The sequence below is a fragment of the Parambassis ranga genome, chromosome 15 (genome assembly GCF_900634625.1).
Source record: "Parambassis ranga chromosome 15, fParRan2.1, whole genome shotgun sequence".
NCBI classification, from domain to species: domain Eukaryota; kingdom Metazoa; phylum Chordata; class Actinopteri; family Ambassidae; genus Parambassis; species Parambassis ranga.
In genome coordinates, this window is record NC_041035.1 from 19,984,174 (window position 1) to 20,000,356 (window position 16,183).

The following is a 16,183-nucleotide window of genomic DNA, read 5'->3' on the forward strand; positions in this document are numbered from 1 at the left end:
GAGTGTGGGGGAGGGGCAGATCTTGTAAAAAAAAAGTGAGAAAATGGAGGCGGAAGAAGAAAAAAAAGTCAGACATCGAGGGGGATGAAGAGCGATGAGGAGCAGACACATAATCCCTGCGCTCAGATTGATAAGGACATTCATTAAAAAGTTTAGAAAGGCAAAGCTCTCACTAAACACCTCATCTCTCACTCTTTTGCTCTCCTCCTCTCAGACCTCCAGCATAGTGTGTGTGTGTGTGTGTGTGTGTGTGTGTGTGTGTGTTGACACACCTCAGACAGCATGGCGTACTGCCCCCTCCTGGCCATGCCGATGGTGAGCAGGTCATAGACAGAGGTGGCGTCCTGCAGGCTGGCCTGGCGAGCGTCGGCCTGGTCCGGGAGGCGGCTGATCACTGCGTCACCGCTGGCCTGGACGAAAGCAGAGAGAAACTGGGTGAAGAGGAGGAGGAGGAGGAGGAGGAGGAGGAGGAGGAGGAGGAGGAGGAGGAGTGTGTGAGTATGTGTGTGTGTGTGTGTCTCACCATGGACTCTGTGATAAGCAGCAGCAACACAGCCTCTTCCACCACGTCCTGCGGACAGAAGCAACTGCCAGGACACAGAAAACAGGAAGTAGTACCAAGAACAGAAAGTTCCTCAGACACACACACACACACACACACAATAACACACACAGCTTGTTCACAGGTAGACTGCCAGGAGTGTCCAGTTTCTGTCTCACCTGTTAAGCAGAAACACAACACGGACCAACCTGGATGTATCACAATACAGCTCCATCTCAGATGTCTCACACAGACACACACACACAGACACACACACGCACACACACACACACACACTCCTTCATTTCTTCCTCCTAACTCTCCCATTCATCACTTTCTTCTCTCCTCTCCTCTCTTCGAGGACACATTTAGCAGACACCACTGAGGCCTTTTCAACAGAGGTAACAAAAGTACAGCCATTCCTGGGGGGTTGGGGGGTGGGGGGGGGGGGGTGAATCCTCCTGTTCCTCCTCTCCTTCTGATCCCAGACATGGATTTAGATCTTCACTTATGATAGTGTGGGCAGGATTAGTCATGTGGTGGTGACTAAGTATGAGCAACGAGCGCAGGATCCCTGCACAGAGCGAGGCGAGGCACCGACGCGGTGATACAGCTCAGTGTGTTGATGCAGATAATCCGTGTGTCCTGCTCACAAAAAAGGTTTCTGTGCCACATCACGGTGGATGTCACACAAAGTATCACACATATCGTCCTGACTGGTCCGTCTGTGTGCAGGCGCGGCTTTAAAAAATGACATTAAAACGCACGATTCTTTTCAAATGACTGGAATCACATGGATCATTGAAGAAATAAGAAACTATAAAAACAACAATCTGTCTGTGAACGTTCCTTGAATGCATCATGTGTGAAAGATCTATCTCCAGACCTTTTATGCTATGTCTCAGTCTCCAAACATAAAGCGTTGGCACTAACAAGACTGTAAAAAACTACAAATTCTGCACTACAAACTTCAACTAAGGAGCCATTACTCCCTCATATAAGGCACCACAGGTACAGCAAGGTGAAAGGCTTCATCCAAATCACTTTCAAATAAAGAAAAACCTCCAAAAAATGAAGCAAGTGTGTAAAAAAAACTAAACTTCTGTACTCCTACTAGTAAACCATGACCGACTCACATGTGACCAGCAGTCATATGACAAAAAATCAGAGTGTATTTGGCTGATCAGCAGGTTTTAGAGTCTGTAGCATGAAGAGCTCTAAACTGTTCTACTGGCACCTGTGTGAAAAAACCTTGTCATTACTGGTTTAATCTTATTTATGTCAATAACCAAAGAAATATATTGAATTATTATGCTATGTGTTGTCTTTCTACCCGTGTTATTCTGCACACAGACTGGGCTGTTTTCATGGAGGAGCAGGACAACACAGGTCTGCCTTAAACTGTGGACACAGTGACCTCTACTGGCAGCGTTTGGTTACTGCAGTGGAATCAGTTACAGTCCAAAAGGAAGGATACATACTATAAACACATTGTTTTGTCTTTGTATATTTCCTAAATTTAGATTCGTTTTATTGTACTTTATCTGATTTTATTTGTTCTATTCATGCTTCTTATTATTATCTGTTTTTATGTATGCACCAAACCACCAAAGCAGATTCCTGGTTATGTGAAACCTTTTCATTTACACGGCAATAAACATGATTCTGATACTGATTCCTGTCCAGGAGCCGAGCCAAGACGCTGACAGGATGCTAACTCAGACAAAAAGTACGTTTTCACCCACCCTGTGTGTGCAGCTGGAGCGTATCACAGAGCGACAAAGTGTAAGAGCGGCTCAGAGAAGGTACGAACCAGTCTGTGCTGTAACGCTGCGGAGGTTTAACAGTGGGGTAGATGGCGTCTTTGGAGGCGGCGGCTCCCTCTCTGTGGAGCCAGGCTGAGGGTGGAGGGCCCAGCGGGGGCCAGTAGCTGTCCTCGCTCACAGAGCTCAGCAACACCTCAGCTAGTTTCCTGGCTGCAGCCTGCAGGATGCAAACATGACGCATGAATACAGAAAGGAGTGTGTGTGTTTGTGTGTGTGTGTGTGCAGCAGCTCACCTTTCTGAAGCTCTGAGACCCCCGTGACTCCACAACCCTGAGCACCCTACGCAACTGGTGAGCACCCTGTGCAAGATGACTGACACACACACAGAACATGTGTATGAGTACTTTAACAAAAACCCACACTATAATTACATCATCACACAAGTGTGTGTCTGAGATCTAAACTGATGCCTGCTCTCATGATGGCGCCCCTACAGAAGGAAACCGGACTGTGACCTTATTTTTTTGCGTCATAATCCTGGGCGGTGGACTCACCCCCTGTGCAGCAGACACAGATAGGCGCTCTGTAACGCGGCCTGCAGGAAGTAGCCCAGGTCGATGTCCACAGCTGACATCAGGGGGCTGGATTTGGCCGCCTTCACATGTGGAGTGGTTACAACCTGAAAATACAACACACAGATGTTTGTCAGGGTTCAGACAGCAGCGGCGTGGGAAGTACCCAGGTCTGATTAAAGCACCTTATCCAGCTCCTGCAGGTAGGACAGAGCTGCATCACAGGCTCTGAGGAAGCAGGACAGACTCTCCTCCTCCCTCTCTGACAGACGGACACGAGACACTGCGGACACCGTCTGATGGTCCAGAGACAGGCCTGAAAAGAGACGCCACAGTTTCACCCTGTTTTCTCCCATCATGTGTATAAATGTAGTGTGAATGTTGCGTCCTTCCTGCGCCCTGTGTGTCTGCTGCGTGGACATAGGACGAGACGCCGAGCAGAGCTGCGCCGCTCCACACGCCTCGGCCTCAGCTAATTATTGGTACAAATAATCAGAGGGAGTGGACAGCAGCAGGCCCATGACGACGGCAGCCTCAGGCCAGACGCCAGGCCAAACCAAATAAACAGACGGCTGCCAAGACTTCGACATCATCATCATCATCATCATCATCATCCAAATATTCACATCTGACTTCATTCCCTCTGGATCTGATCTGTAAATATCATTCAGATATCCGACAGTCATCGCTATAAAACTCTCTGAAGTTTCATGAGCATGAGGTCACATCCGATTATCAGGAAACAGGCAGTGTAACGACTTAATGATGATGATGATGATGATGATGATGATGATGATGATGATGATGATGAGTGTAACAAGATTATCCAGAGCAGCAGTGTAATGTTCTGTGTGTGAAGCTGCTTCAGTGTGACACGGCAGACAAAAAAAACAACAGCCCTAAATAATCTGCTGTGTGTGTGTGTGTGTGTGTGTGTGACAGTGACTGTAAATGTGAGTCACAGACATCAGGTTTTTAAAACACAGTGGAGAGACTTCTTCTTCTTCTTCACTCAAAGCTTCACCGCTGACGGGCGGCTACGTTTCCTCCTCCTCCTCCTCCTCCTCCTCTCATGTCATCAGTGTCACTCACCAGCTGAGGTTAAGGCTCAAACAAAAACACTGACACAACTTTCTGTCCAATCAAGCTGATGTTTTCCAGCCGTTTGTTGCCACAGTTTGGATTTCATCAGCGCCTCCCCGTCCGTTGCCACTTCCAAACCCCATACAAGGCGATTTTAGAGGCTATAATAACTCCAGGAAATGTACATGCGGCTCAGTGAAGGTCCACGCTGTCAGGTGGGAGTGTGCTGTAAAATGTAAACTGTGCTGTACACAAGCCTCCAGCTGACACTCTGTCAGGACCAGGATGTTTTTTGTGCTCCTGCTGTTTGAATCGTGTGTTTCACCCTTTAGCCTGTTTTTAATGCCAAATACCAAAAATGCTCATGGTGTCAGATGGACCCCAGACTCCCGCCCCACCAACCCCAACCTGCCTCCTAACACAGCGGCTGTATCGGCCAATACGTTCATATTTGCTTAGGGATAGAGGTAACCATGCGTCGTATCTGGTGGATGGATTTTCGGCCAAATGTGTTTTTGTGAGGACGTGTTGTTCCTTTTGTTTGACGTCTGTATGGAGGTAAAGGTTTCTGTTGGGTTGGTGGGACACAGCTCTGGAAACACTCTTCCATTAGGTCTGTGCTTCCATGACCTCACCCTGACACAGTGAGCGTACCTTTAATGACGAACGCCTCAGCCAGCAGGCGGAGGTGGTAGGTTGGCTGTTCGTCCAGCGTCAGCTCCTCCAGTCCCACCCTGGCACACATTCCCTGGGCGTCCCGGTAGCGGCCCTGCACATAGTGCACTTTGGCCATCAGCAGCAGAGCCTCGTTTAAGTACCTGGGCTGGAGAGAGAAGCCACACAAAGGATGAAAGGAAAGCTTTAAAACAAGACCAGGTGAATCTGAAGAGACCCCGACTGGACTCACCGCCAGGCGGCCCTGGCTCAGGATGGTGTTGAGGTATCCTTTGGCCCGGCACAGTTTGGGCTGGGTTTTTTCCATCAAAGGTGAGGAGCGCCGTAACAGGTCCATGTTTTCTTGCAGGCAGTCCTCCAGCAGCGACTCGGCCATCATCAGCATCCCGTAATCATCTACGAGGAGAAGTTAAAAGTGAACGGAGTCTGCAGCGGAGAGTCCGAGCTGCAGGTCACAGGTCAGCTGCTTCTGTAGCCAAAGCAAACATCCCTCCATCCATTAAAAACAGCAGCAAATACACCAGAGACCTCAGGTCTGTGCAGGAGCTGAAGTTTCCATTTCCCACATGCTGTCCTTAAATAGCTGACATTGTAATCATATGATATAAGCGCTGCCATCCACCTACACTGAATCCAGCCAGCGCCCTGTAGTAAACTTCAGTTCGTGTGTACACACACGATTAAACCTTCCTGTTTTCATTCAGTGTTTATGCCCTGATATACTTGACATATTTGCTGCTGCATTTTATCAGCACAGCCAAGGCTGAAGCAAACCACGAGGGGTAAACAGCAGCACTGAGAGCGGCTTCATGACTCCAGAAGGAGCCTGTGTTCCAGTCAAACGTCTGAGTTTGAGAAGTAAAAGAACATTCTTCACTTATAATTGTATAACTTTTATTTCTTATGAGCTGTAATCCCATCACCTCCTCAGTTAGGAACTTCCTGTGTTTTCAATAAACATGTGACCACCCAGAGAAGAGGAAGAGCTTTGTTGCTATTAGTGTTACTGTAAGTGTGTGTGTGTGTGTGTGTGTGTGTGCGTGTGCGTGTGAGTGTGCTAATCATAGGGCAACTCAAAAAAGTGGCTACGATCAACATTGTTAAATCCGTTATGGAAGGGGGGGGGCAAGGCTAATGATAGCATCTGTGTAATTAGCTACATGCTAATTAACCTGCAGTGTTGTTATCTCAATTTAACAACATTAAGCTGCAAAGATGGAGATAAAAAGAGAAAAGGACTCACAGATAACATAATAGTCATTCAGCTAACACGCTCGCTGAATGATCACTTTTTGGTTGTTTATACCGCCACCATGTGGCGCGATCTGTTGCTGCACTGCATTGTAGTGAATCAGTGTTTATTCTGTGTTGTAGAATAAAAACCTGGTGATCTTGGGTTAATCTCAGACCTTAATGTCCATTAAAACACACCCTGAGGAAACAGGAAGTGATAACAAGCTGATGCATTTCTGGGTTTTAATATTTTTTCCTGCAGCTCTGCGATATCAAATGTTCCTTTATATATTTGGCTTTTTTGTAAATATTGCTATATTGATTTCTGAAAGCTACTAAACACAGAAGCAAACCGGACATTTCCGCAAATAAACAGGCATCACAGATCAGTTCTGATGCATTTTAGTCATATCCGTCCACAGATTTCAAACTAGTAGTTTTATCAATATACTTTCCCAGAAAACGGACGGAGTTCCTCCACGTCTGGCCTCTGTGTTGTATAAAGCACCACCTGCTGCTGCCTTTTACAGCCAGCTGGTTGTTTATTGTTTTACCTGACGTGAAGTTCCTGCGTCTCTACGAGCCACATTCATTAATTTACCACTCGGATGCATGTGCAGACGTTATCTGCCTGTAACAGCGGACGATCAGGACACCTGAAGCCATGTTTACTCAGCCAAAGGTGGAGGCAGGTGGAGGCAGGTGCATTAGTGACTAACCATAGTAATGCTTTATGGAGCACACTGTGATATGTGTGTTTGCTTTGGTACGCTGTGGAAGGATTCCAAGGGCAAAGGCAGGCTGTTAGAGTGGAAGGATACTGTAAAGGTCCACGCTGTGACCCCTGGACTAACCCCACTCACACACACATTATTATTATTATTATTATTATTATTATTATTATTATTATTATTATTATTATTATTATCAGCAGCATCATTTTTAAAGGAAAACCTTCAGCTACAGAGAGAGAGAGCCACGTTGAGAGTCCAAAGTCCAGCCCGTGTACAGAGTGATCTCTGCACAGCCTTTCAGACTGCTCAGTGTTGACATCGCTGTAACTCAGCCTCACTTCTCTGATAGTGATTAATAATCAGTGTTTCTTGCATCAATATTTTTTAACAACAACTTCCTGAAACTTCCAATAAAACACAATCTGTGAACTTATTCTTAGATCTCCTTTCACTGCGCTTTGGTCCAAACATCCAGGAAATGGATCAACTTTAAACCCCTGGCAGGTGTTGACACCTCCCCCCCCCACACACACACACACAAACACACACACCCCACACACACACTGTATATGTACTCACCGTCCTCGTGGATCCGCGCCGCATGCATCTGCTCGATGACCGCCAGCATCTTGTCCCACTGGCACTCGGCCCGGTACCGCTCCATCTCCGCTTCCAGGCGGATCTGTGTGAAGGAGACCCGGGATGCCATCGCTGTTCTGTCCCGGTGGTGGTGGTGGTGACTGTACTCTCCGGACACGATGGGAGTAACTGCGGACTGGCAGCAGGAATATATGAGTGTAATGTTTGGAGTGTGGAGGGGGGGGGGGGGGGGGGGGTCAGTGCAGAAAGTCATTAACAAACAAACTCCAGAACAGAAGAAGTGTTTCATTTTACATCTGTTGGTTTATTATAGGGACACATTAACTTATGATCAAATACTTCACTGTTGTATTAAAATATGCACATGCACGCAGCTCTGCTTTGAATGACAGGGTTTGATATGCGGCTGTTTGCGAGCAGAGGAGTCCTAAAGACTTATGTCCCTAATCGTGTTCCGTTAACACTTTAACTGGATCAGGCAGGGCTTAGGAAGCAGCCAGAGCACACACAGGGCACTTTCCTTCTGCTTTAGCAATAAATACTAAAATAAACTATTTGTATTTGAATGCTTCTTTTATTGCTCTGGTAGGTGAGGATGCGACTCATTAAAGGAGGGAAGTGTAAGAGGGACAAAAATCACTGCATCAACTACACCTGCCACCTGATTTATCAAACCGAAGCACAGCGTCTAAACACACATCAACACTAACAGAGTCTACTGTGACACTGTCAAAATAAAATGAAATAAACCTCCAGTCTCCTGAACAGAGATTTAGCAGCGTCATTTTCTCTCTGGAAAGTTGACATTTGCGCGTCTTTTTCCTCAGTGAATGTCCACGCAGCGTGTCCATGTGCAGTGTGTGGATCTCACAGCTGAGAGGCGCCTTCTCCCCCCCCCCCCTGCTGACGTAAACAAAGAGCCGCCTCAGATTGTGCGTCTGCGCTAAACCGAGGCGACATGTGAATGACGTGTTTTATGTGTTTTAATCATATAAACATTCATTTTTTTAGTTACATGAGATAAATGTTAGCGTGTGTCGGTTATTTTAGTATTTAGTATTTATTTTAGTATTTTAGGTATTTAAGTATTCGCGGCTTAATGTGATTTATACATATAACGAAACAGGAAGTGTGCACAAATACGACTCTAAAATAAATTTTATTACATTTTTGCGGCATCGTTATTTTTTTACAACCTTCATTATAATCCTGCAACAATTTCAAAGCGTAATAAAATCATAATTCTGTCCACATTCGCTGAACTTTAGCCAAAAATACGCTAAACCCGGAAGTGAGTGGAATTCTCTCGCTTCAGTCGTCTTCCTCTTTGATTTGAGCTTCAACCAATCAGAATGAGCTGTCGTGTCCAAGCGGGGCTACGGCAAGTCTCTTAGCCCAAAACGCCTCGCGACTGCTCATTGTCAACAGCACAAGTACTAAAACAACACATCTGTCTTCTGAGTCAGGTGAAGAAACGAACTATTCAAAAAGTACGTATTAACCTGGGACTGTTATAATTTGCAAGAAGATAATGTTGTCGTTAGATTGTCATTTAAACTTGTTCGTGAAATGATGCTTCGCGTTAGCAAATCTTACGATAGCCTCTAGCTAACGTATGTTTCCGTTCGTTTGCAGCGGTTTTTTTTATGGTGGTATAATAATGTCACCTCTGTGTGTGTAGTTATTGGTGTTTGCTTCGCCATTTCTACCATTTACAAACACTGTCTGTGGCGCTTTTGTTCCAAATGAACCTGAAATATTGACATTTAACTCAAAATGATGATACACAGTTTAGAATTTAGTTTTATATTCTTTTTTGTATAGAGGGGCATAAGATGAATGAAGCTGCCTTGAGCAGATGTTTCATTAATGGGTCGTTATTCATTTGCAACACAAGGATATATATATATATATATATATATATATATATATATATATATATATAAATGTAAATTGTGAGGGGGAAATGAAGAGTAGAATGTAGAAACAGAATATTCACCATCGATACTGAACTCTAGTTACACCTGCTGTCTGTCTGTCTGTGTCTTTCCTGCAGAATGAGGAGGTGTAGGTATCTGCTCCTCCTCCTGTCCTGCTCTTTGTTGTGTGTTCACTCTCAGGTGGAGACACAGCAGCAGCAGCAGCAGCAGCAGCCTCCACCTGTAGCACAGAGCGGAGCTCACATCACCGGTCATGGCCACGGTCGCCTGGACAAAAACATGGTGCAAGACAAAGAGTGAGTGCTCTCTCTCTCTCTCTGTGTGTAGATGGGTGGACTCTGGACTAGGTGAACTTTGATCCCAGTCAGGGCGCTGTAATCAGAAGCTGCTTTTTTCCTTCTTCTTCTGTTGTCAGCCACATTATGGAGCATTTGGAGGGAGTGATAGACAAACCAGAGACAGACATGAGTCCACAGGAGCTGCAGCTGCACTATTTCAAGATGCATGATTATGACGGGAACAACCTGCTGGATGGTCTGGAGCTCGCCACCGCCATCACACATGTACACAGAGAGGTAAGTGCACAGGAATGTCCTCTTAGCTGTGAAAACAAACATTGTGGTTAGTTGCACTTTGTCATCATCATTCATTCATCATGTAATACTGCATGCTAAACCTCTGTAACTTCAGAGAACACATGCAAGAGAGCAGCAGCACGCAAACCATCCATTTGACAACTCATGAACTTAAAATGCTCTCATGAAAAAAAGTGTTGAAAAGCCTCCATCATCCTTGAACGCCCCCTGGAAACATCTTTTTTTTCCATTCATTTCTTTTTCAGGAGGAAGGAGAGAACAGCCAGCCACTGAAGGAGGAGGACCTTATTGCGCTCATCGATGATGTTCTGAGGGACGATGACAAAAACAATGACGGATACATTGATTATGCAGAGTTTGCCAAATCACTGGAGTAGAGCATCTTCTGTGTCTGGAAGTGTCCACAACAAGCAGCAAGTGTCCACAACAAGCAGTGACGGGAAGGACTGCCAGGGAGGCAAACGGAGAATGGAAGCCATCTTTGCTTCCTCTCTCACAAGCGATCAATCAGGGGTATTGGTAATTTATGAAGCTTTATTTTCAGCAAATCAGGTTAGGTCAGTAAATCTAATAAACCCCCTAGTAATAGCTTGGCTCTGGTGTATGTTTGTATTTCAGAGGGATATTTTTGTAGATTACTTGAAATCGTGGCGTTTTTTTTTTTAAAGGGCCAGTTCATCCAAATCACTCGAATGTTTTTGATTTTTAGATGAAGCACAATCCCTTCTGAAGGAACCTTTTCTACCAAAGTACAACAGCCACACATTGAAGTCTTATCGTTATCCAACAACAAACCTATAACTAAAGGTTTGGGTGAACTGTCCCTTTAAATGCACATGAGCTCTGTCATAGTGTGTGTTCTACGTTTAATTTAACAGAATGTCGTCACTTTACATTAACCAGCACACACTTTGGCGTTTGTGGACCAAATGATCCATCTGATTCTGTTTGTGGTGAGGGCAAGGAGACAAACAGGGTGTCGTCGTGACAACAGAAAGTGGCCTTGACTTGATCGGACTCTAATGTAGGTCGTGTTTGGAGTAGTTAAGCCTCAGTTTTCACTGTTGTCTTCATGATTTTTTTTTTAAAGCTACCTTATGAGCCATCCGCTTGTCGTCGTCGTCACTGCAGCCGCTCAGCCAGCTGATACTCGTCACAGACTGAATGTAAAGCAGCGCCGCACTGCATTCGTCACTGGATAAGCTCGATTTAAAACAGCCGCTGCTGAGACCGGGACACTTAAACACAACACTCATCTGCTTTAGATGTCAGCTGCCTTTAAAACAGACATGGTCCGAATCCATCTGTGATTTCTTCCCAAGTCTTAATTTTTCATATTGATGATATATTTTTGCCATCCAGTATTGATTCTTCAATCAATTCAGGTTGTTGATTGCATATATTTAATGAGCAGAACAGATGCAACTGTGTTGTTTCTGGAATGTCATATATTAAAAAAAATGTAATCTACAGTTGTTGTCATGTTGTCTTTGAGGTGGCGTTTGGTCCTTCAAGACTAAAACACATAAACCTGTGATCTGGACGCAAACGCCCACCCCTGCCTTCCTTCTGTGGAACAAACACACTTATCCTTAGTCCATCAAAAGAGCAAACAGTAAAGAGGAGTAAAGACGCCTAGGCCCCGTTCACACTGGGGAAAAAAATGTGGCTTAAGCAGGATTCGGCCGCATCCAGATCGATCCAGATGTGTTTTTTTCCGAGTGTGAACACCTCCAATCCAGCTGAATCCAGTTTGATTTCAAGCCGGCTAGATCCACCCACGAGAGGATATACAGAGTCCGTGAACGGACTCTGTATATCACGAGGCACCACCTAGTGGTTTGGAGGACCACAAACACGCTGGATGAAGCCGGATTGAGTGCGGACACAACTGTGTGCTAGCCAGATTTGAAAATAGGTCTGAACGCATCCAGCTTAAAGGCTGTCTGGGCTCAATCCTATTCTAGCTGGAATGACTTTCTCCAGTGTGAACGGGGCCCTAGAGACTCCCTCCTGGAGGATCCTATCAGGCCAGCCAGGAGATGTAATCCCACTGATCTCTCAGCCTCTGCCCATGATCCAGAGCATCCCTGCAGGGGGACCCAGTCAGAAGACCCGAGAGCCATTTTTGAGTTGTTCCTCACAGATCCAATGCTCAGCTACTGGTTTAAAGCACCTTCTCATTACCCCAATGCAGCATTTAGCCCACCACATCGGACCACGCAAGGCCGCACAGACATGACGACCAAGACCACATCAAGCACCTTCAGCACTTATCAGTGAATCTCATTCACCCACAGAGTCTCGCAGATTTTTCTTCCTCCGACTGCCAGAGCCACAGATACATGCAGCCACCTCCACCATCTTGAACAGGGTCCATTTGGACGACAGAAAACTTAAGTGGAAATAGAGCCATGTTTTTTTTACAGTCAAAGGATTAACCACAAAGTTTTAGTTAAAGTATATTTTATTAAATGTGAACACACACTTGTTTTAAAGCATGTGCCAGACTACAAACTTCCACATAATAAACTAAAACAACTGTCAAAAGAAAAAGTTTTCTGTAGCATTTTGTTTTGAAATGTTGAAGATGATTCTGAGGGCACTTCTTAGCTCCAGTGAGAGGCAGCATCCAGAGGCTGCATGGAGGCCAGTGAGAACATGGGCGAGGCCAGGTTGCTTCTCAGGGGGCCGTACCAGTCGTCATGCTGCCGCTGGGAGGGCGCCTGCGTGCTGACATTGGGACAGGGGCACGATCCTACCGGACCTGGGTGGCGGGAGTAGGCCCCGGTGGTTGGCAGCATGGGGGACAGATGGGGGATGTGGGCCAGGGGCTGGGGGTAGTATTGTCGAGCCATGCCGGACGGCTGGACGTGCATGCTGCCCAACAGCGCCCTGTGGCCCGGCATCACACCCACTTGGAGAACCTTCTGAGAGGCGCGCTCCTGCTTACGCTGTTTGGCTCTTCTGTTCTGAAACCACACCTGAGACAGAAACAGAACATCGATTAGAACCTTTGAACCGACAAGAGATGCGTTTATTCTGAAAACACTTCCTGTCTGCAAAATGTGCCCCAGCGCCACCTGTATGCGAGCCTCGTTGAGTTTAGTGATGCGTGCCAGCTCCTCTCTGTAGTAGATATCAGGGTACTGGTTTTGTCCAAAGGCCACCTCCAGCTGCTCCAGCTGTTTGTGGCTGAAGGTGGTGCGGTGGCGTCTCCTGGCCGGGGACGGGTAGGCCCTGCTCCGTCCTCTGTTCAGTCCTACGCCCACGGAGGTCTCGCACAATGCTCCCTTCCTCGCAGACTCTCCTATATCTGCTTTCACGAGAAGAATAAAGGCTCTGAGGCTTTGCGTGGAAAAGACCTTCACTTTTAAAAAGACAATTCTCTCGCTCCTGTTTCCCGCCTTCTTCTGCCTTAACTTGTAAAAAGTGCAATTCACCAATGACTGCAGAAAAAAAAGAGGGATTACACTGACTGTCTGGTTCCCACTGCGGTCAGGCAACCTGAGAGCAGGAGAGCTTTAGCCACCAAAACACAAGCTCGTGAGAAAGAGATACCAGAAACTAGGGGATTTGACTGAGATTATAACCACAATCACTAATGAAGTGACTAATCTGTCAAACCAGCGGGCTGAGCTGACCCTGTCTGTTCACAGCGCGCTTAGAGGAAGTTACATTATTGATGACTGGTGCTGCAAAGTAGACTTTAGTAGTCTTAATTTAGACTTAGACTTTTAATTTTATACATAAGGACTGAACTACTGCAACACTTTATAACTTCATACACAACAATTACAAAGAAAAATCACTAAAATCATGCAGAAATAGTTCAAAAATGGAAGAACATAACTCCTGTAGGTGCCAATAAAATAACTGCTGGCTCCTACTTACATGATGAAAACACTGAAACTTGAAATCATATTTGTGTTATTGCCATGTCTGTCTGCTGTTTCTGTGGACTCACCTGCAGTGGAGCTGACAGTGGCCATGTCCGAATAAACCTCAGTGCAGTCCTGAAGGCTCCTCGCTGTGTCCCCTGCTACCTTTACCTGGGCCATCTCTGCAGCTCTGATCCCCCCCAACCCCACCAACACACACACACATAAAGTCACAGGTCCCACCCATCTGCTCCACCTTTACCTGTATGGGGGTTAGAGGCGGGGGGGGGGCAGTGGAGCAGAGGGTAAAAGAAAGCATCATTAAGGTGGTGTGTGCCACCTTAATATGTACCAAATAAACAAATAAATCAATATTTTCAATAATAAAATAATTAAAGCTAAAGTTATAATTAAAAATCTATAAAACAATTTATAATAATATTCAAATAAGTAAATATATTCTAATAAAAAAATCTAAATCCTTAACTGCACATAAACTAATACCATTTAAATACTGCTACTACAACAATACAATAATATAAATTATACATACGTATTTTTTCGATATATGGACTTACATGGTGGTATAATGAGATGCAACAATACTTGTGACCACCAGGTGGCCCCGTCATGTCATGGCAAAAGCATTGCATATGGATTTATGCAACATGTTGGTCCATACCGGTTTTGATACAGGCATCTGTGTGTGTGTGTGTCTGTGTGTGTGTGTGTGTGTGTGTGTGTCTGTGTGTGTGTGTGTGTGTGTGTAAAAGGTGACCACTCTCCCCTCCTCAACAGACAGAACCTCTCCGGTCAGCTCCTGCCTTTGGATTGGCTGAAAGGACCCTTTGCCTCCTGGTTTAACTCGGCTGAACTCCTGTGTAACCTCCCAGGACCCTGACTGCTATCAACAGTTCCCATGATGCTAAACTCGTTCCTGGAGCGGAGGAACGGCCCCTCTCACTCTCTCACAGCGTGCCCGATACTAGGAAGAGACCCTCTAATGTCCCAATCAGCACTGAGTCATGACAGCAGATGCATACTTGGAGAGCAGCAGCTGGCTTTTTATCAGGGCGGACACCAATTCATCATGTGCTATATTTGCTGGTGTGTGTGTGTGTGTGTGTGTGTGTGTATTGATCCATAATGCGGCAGCATTGTGTATTCACTGCACATGTAGGCTAGATGTCAGCTTTGAATGACTCATTAGTAATAGAGTGGGCTGAATTCTGAGCAGTGCGTCTCCTTCCTGTGTGATATCATGAGCCATTCAACCCCAGCGATACCATGTGACTCCGTAAATCAGAGCTTCAAAGGCAGACTGGAGATGCGTCACACTGATACAGACCTGGATCCACGCCAGGAAGAAAAAAAAATGCAGGGACTGAATGACGGTCTGTGAAGCATAATCGACAAATAAGCCCAAAAAACTGCACAACCAACATTACTGCAGATTCCTTGAGAAAGTCCCTCGCCTCATTCTGGGCTGTCTCTCTGCACACTAACATCTAATTTGATTCCTTGTGACACGCTGTCTGCGAAGGCCAAGTCCTGTGTGTCCTGGACGAGCTTCCATCCTGCCTGTATCGTGTGTGTGTGTGTGTGTGTGTGTGTGTGTGTGTGTGTGTGTGTGTGTGTGTGGGCTGCCAAGTCCTCTACAGATCCCATATTCTCCTCACATGTTTCCTGTCCCAGACAATGACCCAGCCACAACCCCCCACCCCTTCAGAAGAGGCCGGGCCTGTCTGTGTGTTCTGTTCCACTTCTATTTGTCTCCTTAATAAATACCAAATTTGTAGAATCACACACACACCAAAAAACATTCAAAGCCATTTAATGAGCAGGATCCCTGGAAAAAACGACTGCTATGAAATTCATGTTTCACAAAACCAACACCATACACTTCCTGTCTCTGGGAGGATGTTACCATATGTCCTCTTTGATGGCCAGATGTTGAATTCAGTTTAAGATGAACATTTAACCTCTGGAGGAGCGACCCTGATTATTTGAACTGGCTGCTGTTCAACATGTGTTTGGTCCCTCCAGGACTTCACAGGCCTGTTTTGAGATTGTTGCAGCCTAAAAAGATTTTGAGGCAGCTTTTTTTTTTTACCACTAACTATGCACAGTACAGCACTTGGACCGGGATGTGAAAGGCTGTGTCACAGTGACCTGTCTGTCCTGATGTGTCCCCTCCTCCTTCTGCATGCCGTGACAAATACTGTTTTAATCCACCTTCATGCAGAATGTTTAAAAACTGCTTCTCGTGGTCTTTTGCTGCATCTTCTAAACCACCCACTCACAAAACAAACAAAAAGTTGAAGTGATGCAGCAGCATTAAACGCCATTTTGTTGTGTGTGTACCAGAAACCACCTAACTGAACTACAGCAACACAAAGCTGCTTCACCCCATTTTCCCTTCCTGTAATGTTATCTTTCCATCTTTCTATTATTAGGCTGCAGTGAGAGCCAGAGGACCTGGACTCTTCTGGAAGCATCTATCATCTGTGTGTTCTTATGTTGTGCATGCTGTGTGTCAGTGTTTGGACAGGACAGGAGAGG

General features: G+C 45.7%; 3 protein-coding genes across 4 annotated transcripts in view; 1 reads left to right on the plus strand and 2 right to left on the minus strand.

Moving 5' to 3' along the window:
• The window catches only part of ttc7a (tetratricopeptide repeat domain 7A), a 34,553-nt gene extending 26,471 nt beyond the window's left edge, over nt 1–8,082 (minus strand). The window contains exons 1-10 of the mRNA XM_028423956.1: nt 7,955–8,082; nt 7,184–7,379; nt 4,870–5,033; nt 4,617–4,785; nt 3,065–3,195; nt 2,862–2,986; nt 2,601–2,679; nt 2,355–2,524; nt 524–587; nt 273–410 (exon numbers count right to left, since the gene is read on the minus strand). Coding sequence (XP_028279757.1) covers nt 273–410; nt 524–587; nt 2,355–2,524; nt 2,601–2,679; nt 2,862–2,986; nt 3,065–3,195; nt 4,617–4,785; nt 4,870–5,033; nt 7,184–7,379; nt 7,955–8,011 — 1,293 coding nt within the window. The 5' untranslated portion in view covers nt 8,012–8,082. The remainder of the gene's footprint in view (nt 1–272; nt 411–523; nt 588–2,354; nt 2,525–2,600; nt 2,680–2,861; nt 2,987–3,064; nt 3,196–4,616; nt 4,786–4,869; nt 5,034–7,183; nt 7,380–7,954) is intronic.
• Nucleotides 8,083–8,556: 474 nt separating this feature from the next.
• Nucleotides 8,557–10,328, plus strand: mcfd2 (multiple coagulation factor deficiency 2, ER cargo receptor complex subunit). 2 transcript variants are annotated; one of them, XM_028423346.1, is made up of 4 exons: nt 8,557–8,694; nt 9,261–9,440; nt 9,560–9,719; nt 9,986–10,328. In XM_028423346.1, exons 2-4 carry the CDS (start codon nt 9,262–9,264, stop codon nt 10,115–10,117), a joined length of 471 nt encoding a protein of 156 aa, XP_028279147.1. In that variant the 5' UTR covers nt 8,557–8,694; nt 9,261; the 3' UTR covers nt 10,118–10,328. The 2 variants fall into 2 exon arrangements, with proteins under 2 accessions (XP_028279147.1, XP_028279148.1); XM_028423347.1 differs by having other exon boundaries at nt 8,610–8,670.
• A 2,019-nt stretch (nt 10,329–12,347) lies between these two features.
• prop1 (PROP paired-like homeobox 1) lies at nt 12,348–15,848 on the minus strand. Its single transcript, XM_028423544.1, has 4 exons — nt 14,200–15,848; nt 13,708–13,883; nt 12,824–13,056; nt 12,348–12,724 (listed from the first exon to the last, which is right to left on the minus strand). Exons 2-4 carry the CDS (start codon nt 13,799–13,801, stop codon nt 12,350–12,352), a joined length of 702 nt encoding a protein of 233 aa, XP_028279345.1. The 5' UTR covers nt 13,802–13,883; nt 14,200–15,848; the 3' UTR covers nt 12,348–12,349.
• Between the last annotated feature and the right edge of the window lie 335 nt (nt 15,849–16,183).